This window comes from Elgaria multicarinata, chromosome 5, assembly GCF_023053635.1.
Source record: "Elgaria multicarinata webbii isolate HBS135686 ecotype San Diego chromosome 5, rElgMul1.1.pri, whole genome shotgun sequence".
Classification (NCBI taxonomy): domain Eukaryota; kingdom Metazoa; phylum Chordata; class Lepidosauria; order Squamata; family Anguidae; genus Elgaria; species Elgaria multicarinata.
Window position 1 is genome coordinate 136872153 of NC_086175.1, and position 15575 is coordinate 136887727.

The following is a 15575-nucleotide window of genomic DNA, read 5'->3' on the forward strand; positions in this document are numbered from 1 at the left end:
TTCCAGCAGGCCTGAGGAGAAGCCCCAGCGGAGGCTCTTTGCCATCTGGGCTGAAGCGAAGAAGGTGTTGGCGGCGCTGGATGGGAGAGAGACCTCCTCCCCCCCCGACGGAAAGAGGGCAAGTGGGGGGGGGGCTTAATAAATAAATAAAATATGAAGTGACAATAAATCTCTGCCTCGAGCCTCTTATTGAAGCGTCCCCTTTATTCAGTCGTGAAGGTTGCTGCTCCTACCCGAAAGAGGGCAGGAGGGAGAGAAGGCTCCGTCGCGCCCATTGGTGACGATCCCAGGGGGAGAGAAGGCTCTCGCCCACTGCCCTAACAGTCAGGAGGAAGCCAGACGGGTTTCTGGTCACTCTCCGTTGTTACAAGAAGCTCCAGCTCCAGTAAAGCAAAGCAAAACAAAACAAAGATAAGCAAAGAAAAGAAAAGCAAAGAAAAGTAAACTGGAGATGAAGCGGTGAGAGAATTAGTGCGGAGAGGAGCAGAGGAACAGAGGAGATCTCTCTCTCTATATAATACGAGCCCAGAGGCCTCCTCCAAGCCACTTATGCAAATAGGCGAGAAGGCAGAGGCAGTGGATTGGCCTGCTGGTTGGTGATGTCACAATGACATTACCAACCATTAGATCAATCCGCTGCCTCTGTCTTCTCTCCTATTTGCATGTTTAAAAATTCTGAGCTCACAGGGCCTTTTAGGGAAGTTCCAAGAAAAATAACTGCCATCTAGGGAAGTTCCAAGATAGAAGGCCAGAGGGCGCCTCCAAGCCACTGCTAGGTTTTGCCCTCTGGCACCATCTAGCCACTTTTCTCAGAACTGCGGCCTTCTATGGAAGTTCCAAAAATAGTTTTCGCCCTCTGGCGCAATCTAGGGACGTTCCTCGGAACTGCGGCCTTCCATGGAAGTTCCAAGTTCCGAAGAAAGATCACTGCCAGGAGCTTCCGGCCTAGCAGAGGGGCCCAAACCCACGAACCTCCTCACCAGACTGCTCCTCTACACCTGTCGTATGATGGGCTTTTTTGCTAGTGAAGAATAAAGAACAACCATCTGTCAGGGATGCTTTAGGGTGGATTCCTGCATTGAGAGGGGGTTGGACTCAATGGCCTTGTGGGTCCCTTCCAACTCTGCTATTCTATGCTTCTATGATAAGGACAGCTTCACACAGTGTGTATAGTTAAACTATGGAATTCCCTACCACAGGATGGAGTGATGGCCACTAACTTGAATGGTTTTAAAAGGGGGCTGGATGAATTCCTGGAGGCGATGGCAATCCATGGCTACTAGCCTTGAGGGCTGAGGGCTCCCTCCAGCATCAGAGGCAATAAGCCTGTGTGCACCAGTTGCTGGGGAACATGGGTGGGAGGGTGCTGTTGCATGCGTGTCTTTGCTTGTAGGTTTCCCATTGGTGCCGCTGGCTGGTGGGCCAGTGCATGACCAGAGTGGCTGGACTGGATGGGCCCTTGCTGTGACCCAGCCTCAGGGCTCTTCTGGTGTCCGTTCTTCACCAAACGGGTGGGGGGGGGGAGGCATGTGTGCGGGTGTCTCCGCAGTGGCAGTTCTGCTCGGACTGTCGTGCCCTGCAAGAACCCCCTCTTCACCTTGCCCGGCACATCCAAACAGGGGAGATTGTGAACACTGAGATGCTGCCATGCTGGTCCTGGCGAGGACATTCCACGCAGGCAGCTGAGGAAGGAGAGGTGGGGAGATCATGCGGCCGGGGAAAGGCAGGTGGGGAGGGCTGAAGGGCAGACAGCCCATGAGCTGCGCGAGGGGGCGCCACTTCCAGGCCAGGCTGTGGTTGCGTGGTCGCTCAGCCTCGTTCGTGCATTCTATAGGGGGTGCAGAGACAATGCCCGCCTCCACTTGGCTCCGCCCCGTGCTTTCCCACCTCTCCTTCCCTCTTTTCAGCCGCACAGCGCCCCGGCATGATGGGGGCGGGGTCAGGAGCCAGCCAGGGGTCTGCCTGGGAGCCCCCTCCCCCGGGTCTTCGGGATTCCAGCCCTGGCCATGGCAGGCGCCCCGGTGAAGGCGGGCTGGGGGCGCCCTCGTGTGGCCTGTGCGTCGCCTGTTAGGTCCCTCCGCAATTCAGCCAGCAGAGGGAGAAAGCTGGGCAGAACAGCGGGGCGGAGGGGGGGGGGGAGCAGTTCTGAAGGAGGCTTAGCAGCCGGCCAGGAGGTGGGGTGGGGTGGGGGAGGGCCGGTGGCCGGTGCGGTGTGTCCCTGTGTCTGTGGGCACTCGGTGAGCCCTCACAGTGATGTGCAATGAAAAACGAGGAGGGAATGAAAGGCAAAGCTACTAAAGCGAATCAAGCAAGCAATACAGACAATGCACGGATCACTGAAAACCAGACGGCCACAACCGTCGTTCCACATACGTCTCTGATTTGGAAAGAGACCGTTTGGGGGGTAACCTGTTGGCATTCAGATTTTCAGGAATGGGGGGGGGTCTACCATGGCTGGAGACCTCCTCCTCCTCCTCCTCCTCCTCCTCCACCACCACCACCTCCTCCTCCCTGGTGCCTCCAGGGCAGTTTTTGGGCCACGGGGCCATCAGTCCAAGCCAGTCTCACCAAGGGTGCAGGATGGTGGGAGCTGAAGGCCAAAACATCTGGAGAAGTGCAAGGCGCCCTCCCCTGTGCCAGGGGCAGAAGGAGAGCCTGCTGCTGGGGGGGGGGGGAGTGGCACTGGGACCCCTTGGGGGAGTGGGGCTCCTCCCTCAGTGCACCCTAGAGCAGTAGTGGGGCTCCTTCTCTTTTCAGTGAGAAGCACTGCCCCAGCCCCGCTGCCAATGAGACACCCCCCCCACCTGTACAGTGGGGGGGGGAGTGAAAGCCCCCCTCATCACTGGGGACTTGGCTCAAGGGACTGTGCGTCATGGGGAGGCTGCTCTTGATTCTCCGTGGCTGGAGCTGCTGTCCCAAGCAGCGGGACTCACCTCCGCCTCATGCCTGGGGTTGCCGCTCATGGCTGCCCCCACCGCCCTGGGCTCTCATCCCCTCCCCGCTTGCAGATTCTGCCCTCGGCTGAGTGGGCGGCTGTGCCTGACCACCAAGCAGGAGAGACGCCCCAATACTGTCCAGAGGGGAGGTGGCAGCAGCAGCTGTGTTAGCCTGTTGCAGCAGGAACACACAGAGGTTTGTGGCACCTTCAGGATGACCACGTTTATTACAGCATGCTTCTTTGGTGGACTACGGGCCATTGCATCAGAGGCATGCAGAAGTGCTTCTGATATGTTCTCTTTATTAAGGCCCCCTCCCCCCACCCCCGTTCCTCGATCCTCCGTGGCTAGAAATAGGAGATGGGGTCATCCTTGGTCTTGCCCAGCTGGTAGCCAGAGAGCTCAACTCCGCCCCCGTGACACGGCAGGGCCTGGAACACGCGCAGGTGGGCGTAGTCTCTCTCTCCGTCACCCATTTGGACCTGAGAGAGGGGAGCAACATGGGAGAAGGGGGCATCAATGCCAAGCAGGGCCCGGATGGCCAGGGCCTCCCTCAACAGAGCTCCCCCTCTGAAGAGGGTGGTGGCGGCTTGACTCCCGAGGAGCTGCACCCACCGCCCAGGGAGCCTCAGTTCCACAGCGCATGGGTGGTTGGAGCGTGCCCCTCACTGTTGCTCCTTAAGGTGGGCCAAGATGGAGCCCAGGACTCCGCTTCCCGGGTCAAATGAACGTGCAGGACCTTCCCCCGGATGCCAGAGCCTCCCCCCACGAGGCGCACGCTCCCCCCTGCTGCCCCCCCACCTGCCCATCTCCACGCTTAGGGTTCCAGCCACACCAGCATGGCAGCCCTTTGAGTGCTTGAAGTGTCGATGTCCTGCAGGAACAGTCTTTTCCAGGCCTTCCTTCATCTAGGAAAGTCGAAACGCCCCTTAAGGGCAGGGCTTAGAGCTTCCCCACCAAACCCAAGTGGTAACCTGGATATGTAGGTGGGTGTACGGAGGGGGAGGGGAACGGGGACAAATTGGGATTTCCCCCCCTGCCCAGGAGTGTTTCCTCTCACGTGTGCTGCCCACGCCCTCCATTCAGCCAGTCATCGGGGTAGGGGTAGGGGGCACTTGTTGGCCTCCCTGGACTTTCCCACATCCCTAAAGCTGAACCTCGCCAGGGACAGCAGAAGCTGCTCCATGCAGAGCCCAGCCCTGGGTCTGACTGGCACCGTGGCTCTCCCACCGTGGCTCTCCCACCGTGGCTCTCCCTCCAGGGCTTCAGGCGGAGAAGGGCCTCTCCTAGCCCCTCTGCAACGGAACCCTGACCTGCTGTGTCTGCTGCTGCAGCTGCACGCCCCCTCCTGCCAAGCCACGGCCCTTCCCCTCCTGCCCAGAGAGCCAGGCCAGCAGAAGCAGCCACCCCTCCAGGGGGCGTAGCGCACTCTTCCGCGGCCTGCATAGCATCTCCAGTCCCTGCAGGGCTGTCGTGCAAAAGTGGGCCAGAACCAGCCTGCCCAGGGGAGCCGTGGAAGAAGGACCTCCCCTGCTGCTCTTCACCTGAAAGCAGCCAAACAGGGATCATGGGGGCGGGTGGGGTGGGGGAACTGGCTGGCAGGTCCAGTCCTCCAGCACAGGACAAGCTCTTGCAAAGGAGGGCTGCTAGAAGGGGAGCAAGCAGCCCTCGGATGTCCCAAGCGAGTCTCAAACCGCACACATTCCTCGGACACAGGAGACGCATGGTGGTGGGTCTCCAGGTGGGCCTCGCCCCCAATTTAGCTTCCTCCCCACCCCAGTCACTGACCTTGATGAAGTAGTTCATGCCAGCAACCACCTGGCTACAAAACAACATTGCCTTGAAGGTGGAGTACTTGCTGTCCGTTTTCCCTTCCAACTGGCTCTTCACCTGGAGGGCAGGAAGGGGGTGGCTGTCAGCCCTGCGGACCTCGCACACGGGCTCCCAGGCCCGAGCCTCCAGGGGGCAGAACCCTGCCCTGGGCCAAGGGGGGCGTCCTTGGCCCTCGAGGGGCCTGGCCAGGGCTTCCACATGCGCCCAAGGCCGGGAGAAATGCCCTTTCCATGCCTGGCTCTCCATCAAGGAACCCCGGGTCCTTTGCCCACCCACCCCGCCCCCGCTTGCCAACAACACCGGAAGAGCAGCCTGGATTCAGCCGGGGGATCCGGCCGTTTTGGGGAGGAGAGCGGCTGGCAGGGCGTCAGAGCCTCTCTGCACATCGGTGGGGAGCTGGGCAAGGGGGTTTCTCACCTGGCTAGTGATGGCCTGAACTTCAGGTGTGGCCAGTTGGGGGTCGGATAAGCCTCCAACAAGTCTGTCTGCCATGTCTCTTGGCGATGTCCGTCTGGGAGGCGCAGCGGAGGTGGCCGAGGAGAGGGACCGTTGCGCGCTGGCTCTGGAGCAGCCACCTTCTGCTTGTCAGGCAGAGGGGGCATTTAAGCCCAGGGCCATGTGTGATGCTGGCGTCATGTGAGGCCGGGGGTCATGTGCCTGTTGCACATTCCTCCTCAGCGAGATGCTGGCAGAGGAGGAGCGAGCGAGCCAAGCCGTCTGGGCGACGCTTCCTGGCCTTGTTGCACCAGGAAGGGCTGTGGTTGCTCACTCCCCCCCCCCCCCCCGCACACACACTGTTTGAAGGCCAAAGTGGAACTGGATGGCCACCACCTCTGCAGGAGAGGTCAAGAGTCACATGGGCTCCATTGTCTTTCTTTGATCAACAAGCATCCCAAAGTTCGAGGCTGCCAGTATCAGGGATGACCTCCATGCCCACACCTTTGCTGAGAAACTTTTGCACAATTCCTTTCTGAGCTGGGGCTTCAGGGAGGCCTCTTCTTTGGTGCATTCCCTTTGTCTGGGACCGTTCCAGCTGGTGTCAATTTAAACTGGGGAGGGGGCAATTAATGTGCATTATTTTGACAGTGAAAATAGCCCTGGGGCAGCGGTGGGGACTGAGCAGGGACCACGTGGGGGGTGGGGAGGAGTTTAACTTTCCCCAATAGAGGCTTCCCTGCCTGGTGACAACAACAGACACTTTCTGCCCGGTGAAAACAGCAGCGCTATGGGGAAATTCTGAGGTTCTACACAAAGGAAAATTCCTGCGCCTTACTGGGGTTTTCCTCTGCGCGGTAATCCCACCATGGCAACGCGCTCCTTTACATGCGACGGCATGATTTATTCCCTTCTCGAAGAGACCCCATTGTGTTTTACTGAGACAGCGCCTTCTAGTGGCAAAGCGTTCCAGTGATATCCAGATATTGCCACATTATCTATCTAGCTTTTTCTTTTTCTCAAAGGCATGATTTCCAGGAAATAGTGTGGGAGGCTTCTTGGCTGTGGAGGATGTCATGTAATGGACCCACAAACTTCCATGAGTGGCCAATCACAAGAATGCTATAAATCACTTGTTTAAAGACGCTCTTTGTCAAGACCACGTGTGTGTGTGTCTGGGGGAAAGCCTCCCCCCACACCGTTCATTTTTGAAATGTGCATATTATTTACATTCACACAATTAACATGTAGTTTTGCCTTTGTTGTAACACACTCCAGGTATTTCCAGATGAGGCTTTGATTTTATCTAAAGCACAGAATTTTGTGAGGTGTCCAAACACTGTCATCTTCTATTTGTAACCAAGCAATCGGTATACACAGGGTTACTGCCTCTGATCCAGGAGGCAGCACAGAACCATCACGACTAGGAGCCCTTGATAGCCTTCTCCTTCAGGAATTTGTCCAGTTCCCTTTAAAGCCATCCAAATTGGTGGCCATCGCTACACCTTGTGGTACTGAATTCCATAGCTTGACTCTGCGCTGTGTGAAGAAGTCCTTCTTGTTATCTGTCCTGAATCTCCCACCTATCAGTGTCATGGAATGACCCCATTAGGAATTAGGAGAGAGGGAGAAAGACGTCTCCCAATCAATGATCTGCACATCATGAATACTCTATCCTGTCTCCCCTTAGCCTCCTTGTTTCCAAGCTGAACAATCCCAGCTGTTGCAACCTCCCCTCAGAGGGGAGACGCTCCAGCCCCTGGATCATTTGAGTTGCCCTTTTCTGCACTTTCCCCCAGCTCTACAATACACTGTTAAAAGTGTGGTGACCAGAACGGCACACAGAATTCCAAGTGTAGTGGTCTCACCATAGATTTATATAAAGGCAGTATGATATTGGAAGTTTTATTCTCAATTCCTTTCCTAATTATACCCACCATGGAATCTGCCCCGCTCATGATTTTCATCAATTTGTCCACCACAATCCCAAGATCTCTTTCTTGTTTGATCACCGCCAGCTCAGATCCCATCAGGTTATATTTGAAGTTGGGTGTCCCCCCCCCCCCCGCCCCCCACAACGTGCGTCATAGAATCATAGAACCTAAAAACAGATCCGGGATCAGTTAAGCTCATCCCAGATCGCTAAATGCCTGGCAAAAGAGAAGAGTCCTGACCTGGCACTGAAAAGATAGCAACTCAATATTCTAGTTGCTGGGGAACAAGAACAGGAGGGTGCTGTAGCCTCCTGCTTGTGGGCTCGCCTTGGGCATCTGGTTGGCCACTGTAGGAAGAGGATGCTGGACTCCAGGGCCCCCTGCCAAATGAGGCGAGGCAGGTGGTCAGCTGGCTACCAGGGAGAGGGCCTTTTCTGGCATGGCCCCCACCCGTTTGTGGGATGCCCTTGCCAGAGAGGCTCACCTGGCCCACACGTGATGGTGCCAGGCGGAGACCTTCCTCTTCTCCTGGGCCTTTCAAGGGCTGCTTTGACTGCTTTTAGCTCTTTGTGCTGCTGCTGGTTTGAATTTAGTTTTATCATGTTGTTATCATGGTTTTATTCTATGCTGCTGGCTTTATTCTGCAATCTGCATGGGTTCTGTTTTTGTTTTAATGTTTGTACTGTGTGTTTTTAAGCCATTGCTCACCACCCAGAGAACTTTGGTTATTGGGTGATTTAAAAGTACAGCAAATATGAGACATGAATAGACAGAGGTTTGGTCTGACCCAGCACAGCACTTCTTAGGTTCTCATAGTCAGGAAGTCCACCCTTAAGGACCCAGGACATCCAAGAACCAATGTCCACGTCCACTACATTTACTTCCGTACAGCCAACAAACGTACGATGCACGGTGGGTCCACCATAACCTCCTTTGCTTTCCTATCTTGTGATGGATTCAGGAGAGTACATGACATGTTGCAATATGGCCCTGAATCCCAGCTGCTGGCGAATGGGAGCGAGATGGGGGTGCTGTGTGCTTGCCTCCTGCTCGTCAGCCACGGTAGGAATAGAGCGTTGGACTAGAGTGGCCTTTGGTCTATTCCTCAGGTTCTTCGGATGTCCAGGGCAGTTGAAGCCTCTCCGTCCTGGGAGGTTTTCCCAGGGAAAGAATGCCTTAGAGGGGAGTCTAGACTAAAGGCCCCGCAATAAACCCACAATCGCCATCTTGCCCCAACTGGCAGGTGTCATTATAACCCTTTTGGCAATTTTATCCTGAGGGCAACCTTGTAACTCAGAAAACTGTGTGACATGGGGAGGGCTATTGCCCAGGGGGGCTGTGTGACATGGGGGGACTGCAGCCCAGGGGGGCTTTGTGACGTGGGGAGGGCTGCTGCCCAAGGGGATAGTATAAAATGGGGCTGGGATCTCACATGGGACTCACTTCAGCCAGGACCCAGAGATAGCTGGAGGGGAGCCACGAGCAGAAGGCAAGTCTGACTTGCTAAGCGGGCAAATCCTTGCTCGTCTTCCCATACCTATCTTGGGCCAACGCCAAAGCCATGGATATCTACGGATATTCATCTGCTGCAAATTTCCGCCAAACTGGCAGGTGGAGCCCTGACCACTTCGGTCGCCAGGGCGCTGGGTCCGGGAGTGTGGGGGGCGAGGGCCTGAGGAGATGCCTGCTTATTTTTGTTTCTGCCTTCCAGCAGGCCTGAGGAGAAGCCCCAGCGGAGGCTCTTCGCCATCTGGGCTGAAGCGAAGAAGGTGTTGGCGGCGCTGGATGGGAGAGAGACCCCCTCCCCCCCTGACGGAAAGAGGGCAAGTGGGGGGGGGGCTTAATAAATAAATAAAATATGAAGTGACAATAAATCTCTGCCTCGAGCCTCTTATTGAAGCGTCCCCTTTATTCAGTCGTGAAGGTTGCTGCTCCTACCCGAAAGAGGGCAGGAGGGAGAGAAGGCTCCGTCGCGCCCATTGGTGACGATCCCAGGGGGAGAGAAGGCTCTCGCCCACTGCCCTAACAGTCAGGAGGAAGCCAGACGGGTTTCTGGTCACTCTCTGTTGTTACAAGAAGCTCCAGCTCCGGTAAAGCAAAGCAAAACAAAACAAAGATAAGCAAAGCCAAGCCAAGCAAAGAAAAGTAAACTGGAGATGAAGCGGTGAGAGAATTAGTGCGGAGAGGAGCAGAGGAACAGAGGAGAACTCTCTCTATATATAATACGAGCCCAGAGGCCTCCTCCAAGCCACTTATGCAAATAGGCGAGAAGGCAGAGGCAGTGGATTGGCCTGCTGGTTGGTGATGTCACAATGACATTACCAACCATTAGACCAATCCGCTGCCTCTGTCTTCTCTCCTATTTGCATGTTTAAAAATTCTGAGCTCACAGGGCCTTTTAGGGAAGTTCCAAGGAAAATAACTGCCATCTAGGGAAGTTCCAAGATAGAAGGCCAGAGGGCGCCTCCAAGCCACTGCTAAGTTTTGCCCTCTGGCACCATCTAGCCACTTTTCTCAGAACTGCGGCCTTCTATGGAAGTTCCAAAAATAGTTTTCGGCCTCTGGCGCAATCTAGGGACGTTCCTCGGAACTGCGGCCTTCCATGGAAGTTCCAAGTTCCGAAGAAAGATCACTGCCAGGAGCTTCCGGCCTAGCAGAGGGGCCCAAACCCACGAACCTCCTCACCAGACTGCTCCTCTACACCTGTCGTATGACGGGCTTTTTTGCTTGTAAAGAATAAAGAACAACCATCTGTCAGGGATGCTTTAGGGTGGATTCCTGCATTGAGAGGGGGTTGGACTCAATGGCCTTGTGGGTCCCTTCCAACTCTGCTATTCTATGCTTCTATGCTTCTATGATAAGGACAGCTTCACACAGCGTGTATAGTTAAACTATGGAATTCCCTACCACAGGATGGAGTGATGGCCACCAACTTGAATGGTTTTAAAAGGGGGCTGGATGAATTCCTGGAGGCGATGGCAATCCATGGCTACTAGCCTTGAGGGCTGAGGGCTCCCTCCAGCATCAGAGGCAATAAGCCTGTGTGCACCAGTTGCTGGGGAACATGGGTGGGAGGGTGCTGTTGCATGCGTGTCTTTGCTTGTAGGTTTCCCATTGGTGCCGCTGGCTGGCGGGCCAGTGCATGACCAGAGTGGCTGGACTGGATGGGCCCTTGCTGTGACCCAGCCTCAGGGCTCTTCTGGTGTCCGTTCTTCACCAAACGGGTGGGGGGGGGGGAGGCATGTGTGCGGGTGTCTCCGCAGTGGCAGTTCTGCTCGGACTGTCGTGCCCTGCAAGAACCCCCTCTTCACCTTGCCCGGCACATCCAAACAGGGGAGATTGTGAACACTGAGATGCTGCCATGCTGGTCCTGGCGAGGACATTCCACGCAGGCAGCTGAGGAAGGAGAGGTGGGGAGATCATGCGGCCGGGGAAAGGCAGGTGGGGAGGGCTGAAGGGCAGACAGCCCATGAGCTGCGCGGGGGGGCGCCACTTCCAGGCGAGGCTGTGGTTGAGTGGTCGCTCAGCCTCGTTCGTGCATTCTATAGGGGGTGCAGAGATAATGCCCGCCTCCACTTGGCTCCGCCCCGTGCTTTCCCACCTCTCCTTCCCTCTTTTCAGCCGCACAGCGCCCCGGCATGATGGGGGCGGGGTCAGGAGCCAGCCAGGGGTCTGCCTGGGAGCCCCCCCCCCCGGGTCTTCGGGATTCCAGCCCTGGCCATGGCAGGCGCCCCGGTGAAGGCGGGCTGGGGGCGCCCTCGTGTGGCCTGTGCGTCGCCTGTTAGGTCCCTCCGCAATTCAGCCAGTAGAGGGAGAAAGCTGGGCAGAACAGCGGGGCGGAGGGGGGGGGAGCAGTTCTGAAGGAGGCTTAGCAGCCGGCCAGGGGGTGGGGACGGGTGGGGGGAAGGCCGGTGGCCGGTGCGGTGTGTCCCTGTGTCTGTGGGCACTCGGTGAGCCCTCACAGTGATGTGCAATGAAAAACGAGGAGGGAATGAAAGGCAAAGCTACTAAAGCGAATCAAGCAAGCAATACAGACAATGCACGGATCACTGAAAACCAGACGGCCACAACCGTCATTCCACATACGTCTCTGATTTGGAAAGAGACCGTTTGGGGGTAACCTGTTGGCATTCAGATTTTCAGGAATGGGGGGGTCTACCATGGCTGGAGACCTCCTCCTCCTCCTCCTCCTCCTCCTCCTCCTCCCTGGTGCCTCCAGGGCAGTTTTTGGGCCACGGGGCCATCAGTCCAAGCCAGTCTCACCAAGGGTGCAGGATTGTACAAGGGTGTACATTGATGGTGCTATATAAATAAATAATAATAATAATAATAATAAGGATGGTGGGAGCTGAAGGCCAAAACATCTGGAGAAGTGCAAGGCGCCCTCCCCTGTGCCAGGGGCAGAAGGAGAGCCTGCTGCTGGGGGGGGGGGAGTGGCACTGGGACCCCTTGGGGGAGTGGGGCTCCTCCCTCAGTGCACCCTAGAGCAGTAGTGGGGCTCCTTCTCTTTTCAGTGAGAACCACTGCCCCAGCCCCGCTGCCAATGAGACACACACACCCCTCAGACCTCCACGTCTGTCACCCCCCCCCACCTGTACAGTGGTGGGGGAGAGTGAAAGCCCCCCTCATCACTGGGGGCTTGGCTCAAGGGACTGTGCGTCATGGGGAGGCTGCTCTTGATTCTCCGTGGCTGGAGCTGCTGTCCCAAGCAGCGGGACTCACCTCCGCCTCATGCCTGGGGTTGCAGCTCATGGCTGCCCCCACCGCCCTGGGCTCTCATCCCCTCCCCGCTTGCAGATTCTGCCCTCTGCTGAGTGGGCGGCTGTGCCTGACCACCAAGCAGGAGAGACGCCCCAATACTGTCCAGAGGGGAGGTGGCAGCAGCGGCTGTGTTAGCCTGTTGCAGCAGGAACACACAGAGGTTTGTGGCACCTTCAGGATGACCACGTTTATTACGGCATGCTTCTTTGGTGGACTACGGGCCATTGCATCAGAGGCATGCAGAAGTGCTTCTGATATGTTCTCTTTATTAAGGCCCCCTCCCCCCACCCCCGTTCCTCAATCCTCCGTAGCTAGAAATAGGAGATGGGGTCATCCTTGGTCTTGTCCAGCTGGTAGCCAGAGAGCTCAACTCCGCCCCCGTGACACGGCAGGGCCTGGAACACGCGCAGGTGGGCGTAGTCTCTCTCCCCGTCACCCATTTGGACCTGAGAGAGGGGAGCAACACGGGAGAAGGGGGCATCAATGCCAAGCACGGCCCGGACGGCCAGGGCCTCCCTCAACAGAGCTCCCCCTCTGAAGAGGGTGGTGGCGGCTTGACTCCCAAGGAGCTGCACCCACCGCCCAGGGAGCCTCAGTTCCACAGCGCATGGGTGGTTGGAGCGTGCCCCTCACTGTTGCTCCTTAAGGTGGGCCAAGATGGAGCCCAGGACTCCGCTTCCCGGGTCAAATGAACGTGCAGGACCTTCCCCCGGATGCCAGAGCCTCCCCCCACGAGGCGCATGCTCCCCCCTGCTGCCCCCCCACCTGCCCATCTCCACGCTTAGGGTTTCAGCCACACCAGCATGGCAGCCCTTTGAGTGCTTGAAGTGTCGATGTCCTGCAGGAACAGCCTTTTCCAGGCCTTCCTTCATGTAGGAAAGTCGAAACGCCCCTTAAGGGCAGGGCTTAGAGCTTCCCCACCAAACCCAAGTGGGAACCTGGATATGTAGGTGGGTGTACGGAGGGGGAGGGGAACGGGGACAAATTGGGATTCCCCCCCCTGCCCAGGAGTGTTTCCTCTCACGTGTGCTGCCCACGCCCTCCATTCAGCCAGTCATCGGGGTAGGGGTAGGGGGCACTTGTTGGCCTCCCTGGACTTTCCCACATCCCTAAAGCTGAACCTCGCCAGGGACAGCAGAAGCTGCTCCATGCAGAGCCCAGCCCTGGGTCTGACTGGCACCGTGGCTCTCCCACCATGGCTCTCCCACCGTGGCTCTCCCTCCAGGGCTTCAGGCGGAGAAGGGCCTCTCCTAGCCCCTCTGCAACGGAACCCTGACCTGCTGTGTCTGCTGCTGCAGCTGCACGCCCACTCCTGCCAAGCCACGGCCCTTCCCCTCCTGCCCAGAGAGCCAGGCCAGCAGAAGCAGCCACCCCTCCAGGGGGCGTAGCGCACTCTTCCGCGGCCTGCATAGCATCTCCAGTCCCTGCAGGGCTGTCGTGCAAAAGTGGGCCAGAAACAGCCTGCCCAGGGGAGCCGTGGAAGAAGGACCTCCCCTGCTGCTCTTCACCTGAAAGCAGCCAAACAGGGATCATGGGGGCGGGTGGGGTGGGGGAACTGGCTGGCAGGTCCAGTCCTCCAGCACAGGACAAGCTCTTGCAAAGGAGGGCTGCTAGAAGGGGAGCAAGCAGCCCTCGGATGTCCCAAGTGAGTCTCAAACCGCACACATTCCTCGGACACAGGAGACGCATGGTGGTGGGTCTCCAGGTGGGCCTCGCCCCCAATTTAGCTTCCTCCCCACCCCAGTCACTGACCTTGATGAAGTAGTTCATGCCAGCAACCACCTGGCTACAAAACAACATTGCCTTGAAGGTGGAGTACTTGCTGTCCGTTTTCCCTTCCAACTGGCTCTTCACCTGGAGGGCAGGAAGGGGGTGGCTGTCAGCCCTGCGGACCTCGCACACGGGCTCCCAGGCCCGAGCCTCCAGGGGGCAGAACCCTGCCCTGGGCCAAGGGGGGCGTCCTTGGCCCTCGAGGGGCTTGGCCAGGGCTTCCACATGCGCCCGAAGCCGGGAGAAATGCCCTTTCCATGCCTGGCTCTCCATCAAGGAACCCCGGGTCCTTTGCCCACCCACCCCGCCCCCGCTTGCCAACAACACCGGAAGAGCAGCCTGGATTCAGCCGGGGGATCCGGCCGTTTTGGGGAGGAGAGCGGCTGGCAGGGCGTCAGAGCCTCTCTGCACATCGGTGGGGAGCTGGGCAAGGGGGTTTCTCACCTGGCTAGTGATGGCCTGAACTTCAGGTGTGGCCAGTTGGGGGTCGGATAAGCCTCCAACAAGTCTGTCTGCCATGTCTCTTGGCGATGCCCGTCTGGGAGGCGCAGCGGAGGTGGCCGAGGAGAGGGACCAGCGTTCCAGTGATATCCAGATATTGCCACATTATCTATCTAGCTTTTTCTTTTTCTCAAAGGCATGATTTCCAGGAAATAGTGTGGGAGGCTTCTTGGCTGTGGAGGATGTCATGTAATGGACCCACAAACTTCCATGAGTGGCCAATCACAAGAATGCTATACATCACTTGTTTAAAGAAGTTCTTTGTCAAGACAACGTGTGTGTGTGTGCGTGTGCGTGTGTGTGTGTGTGTGTGTCTGGGGGAAAGCCTCCCCCCACACCTTTCATTTTTGAAATGTGCATATTATTTACATTCACACAATTAACATGTAGTTTTGCCTTTGTTGTAACACACTCCAGGTACTTCCAGATGAGGCTTTGATTTTATCTAAAGCACAGAATTTTGTGAGGTGTCCAAACACTGTCATCTTCTATTTGTAACCAAGCAATCGGTATACACAGGATTACTGCCTCTGATCCGGGAGGCAGCACAGAACCATCACGACTAGGAGCCCTTGATAGCCTTCTCCTCCAGGAATTTGTTCAGTTCCCTTTAAAGCCATCCAAATTGGTGGCCATCGCTACACCTTGTGGTACTGAATTCCATAGCTTGACTCTGCGCTGTGTGAAGAAGTCCTTCTTGTTATCTGTCCTGAATCTCCCACCTATCAGTGTCATGGAATGACCCCATTAGGAATTAGGAGAGAGGGAGAAAAACATCTCCCAATCCATGATCTGCACATCATGAATACTCTATCCTGTCTCCCCTTAGCCTCCTTGTTTCCAAGCTGAACAATTCCAGCTGTTGCAACCTCCCCTCATAGGGGAGACGCTCCAGCCCCTGGATCATTTGAGTTGCCCTTTTCTGCACTTTCCCCCAGCTCTACAATACACTGTTAAAAGTGGGGTGACCAGAACGGCACACAGAATTCCAAGTGTAGTGGTCTCACCATAGATTTATATAAAGGCAGTATGATATTGGAAGTTTTATTCTCAATTCCTTTCCTAATTATACCCACCATGGAATCTGCCCCGCTCATGATTTTCATGAATTTGTCCACCACAATCCCAAGATCTCTTTCTTGTTTGATCACCGCCAGCTCAGATCCCATCAGGTTATACTTGAAGTTGGGTGTTTCCCCCCCCCCCCCGCCCCCCACAACGTGCGTCATAGAATCATAGAACCTAAAAACAGATCTGGGATCAGTTAAGCTCATCCCAGATTGCTAAATGCCTGGCAAAAGAGAAGAGTCCTGACCTGGCACTGAAAAGATAGCAACTCAATATTCTAGTTGCTGGGGAACATGAACAGGAGGGTGCTGTAGCCTCCTGCTTGTGGGCTCGCCTT

General features: G+C 56.5%; 2 protein-coding genes across 2 annotated transcripts; both read right to left on the bottom strand.

The window, feature by feature from the left end:
- Positions 1–3276: 3276 nt before the first annotated feature.
- Positions 3277–5261, bottom strand: LOC134399682 (leukocyte cysteine proteinase inhibitor 1-like). Its single transcript, XM_063127766.1, has 3 exons — positions 5187–5261; positions 4725–4826; positions 3277–3418 (listed from the first exon to the last, which is right to left on the bottom strand). The coding sequence occupies exons 1-3, from the start codon at positions 5259–5261 to the stop codon at positions 3284–3286; spliced, it is 312 nt and encodes a 103-aa protein (XP_062983836.1). The 3' UTR covers positions 3277–3283.
- Positions 5262–12210: 6949 nt separating this feature from the next.
- LOC134399683 (leukocyte cysteine proteinase inhibitor 1-like) lies at positions 12211–14188 on the bottom strand. The gene is made up of 3 exons (XM_063127767.1): positions 14114–14188; positions 13652–13753; positions 12211–12345 (listed from the first exon to the last, which is right to left on the bottom strand). Exons 1-3 carry the CDS (start codon positions 14186–14188, stop codon positions 12211–12213), a joined length of 312 nt encoding a protein of 103 aa, XP_062983837.1.
- Positions 14189–15575: the final 1387 nt, after the last annotated feature.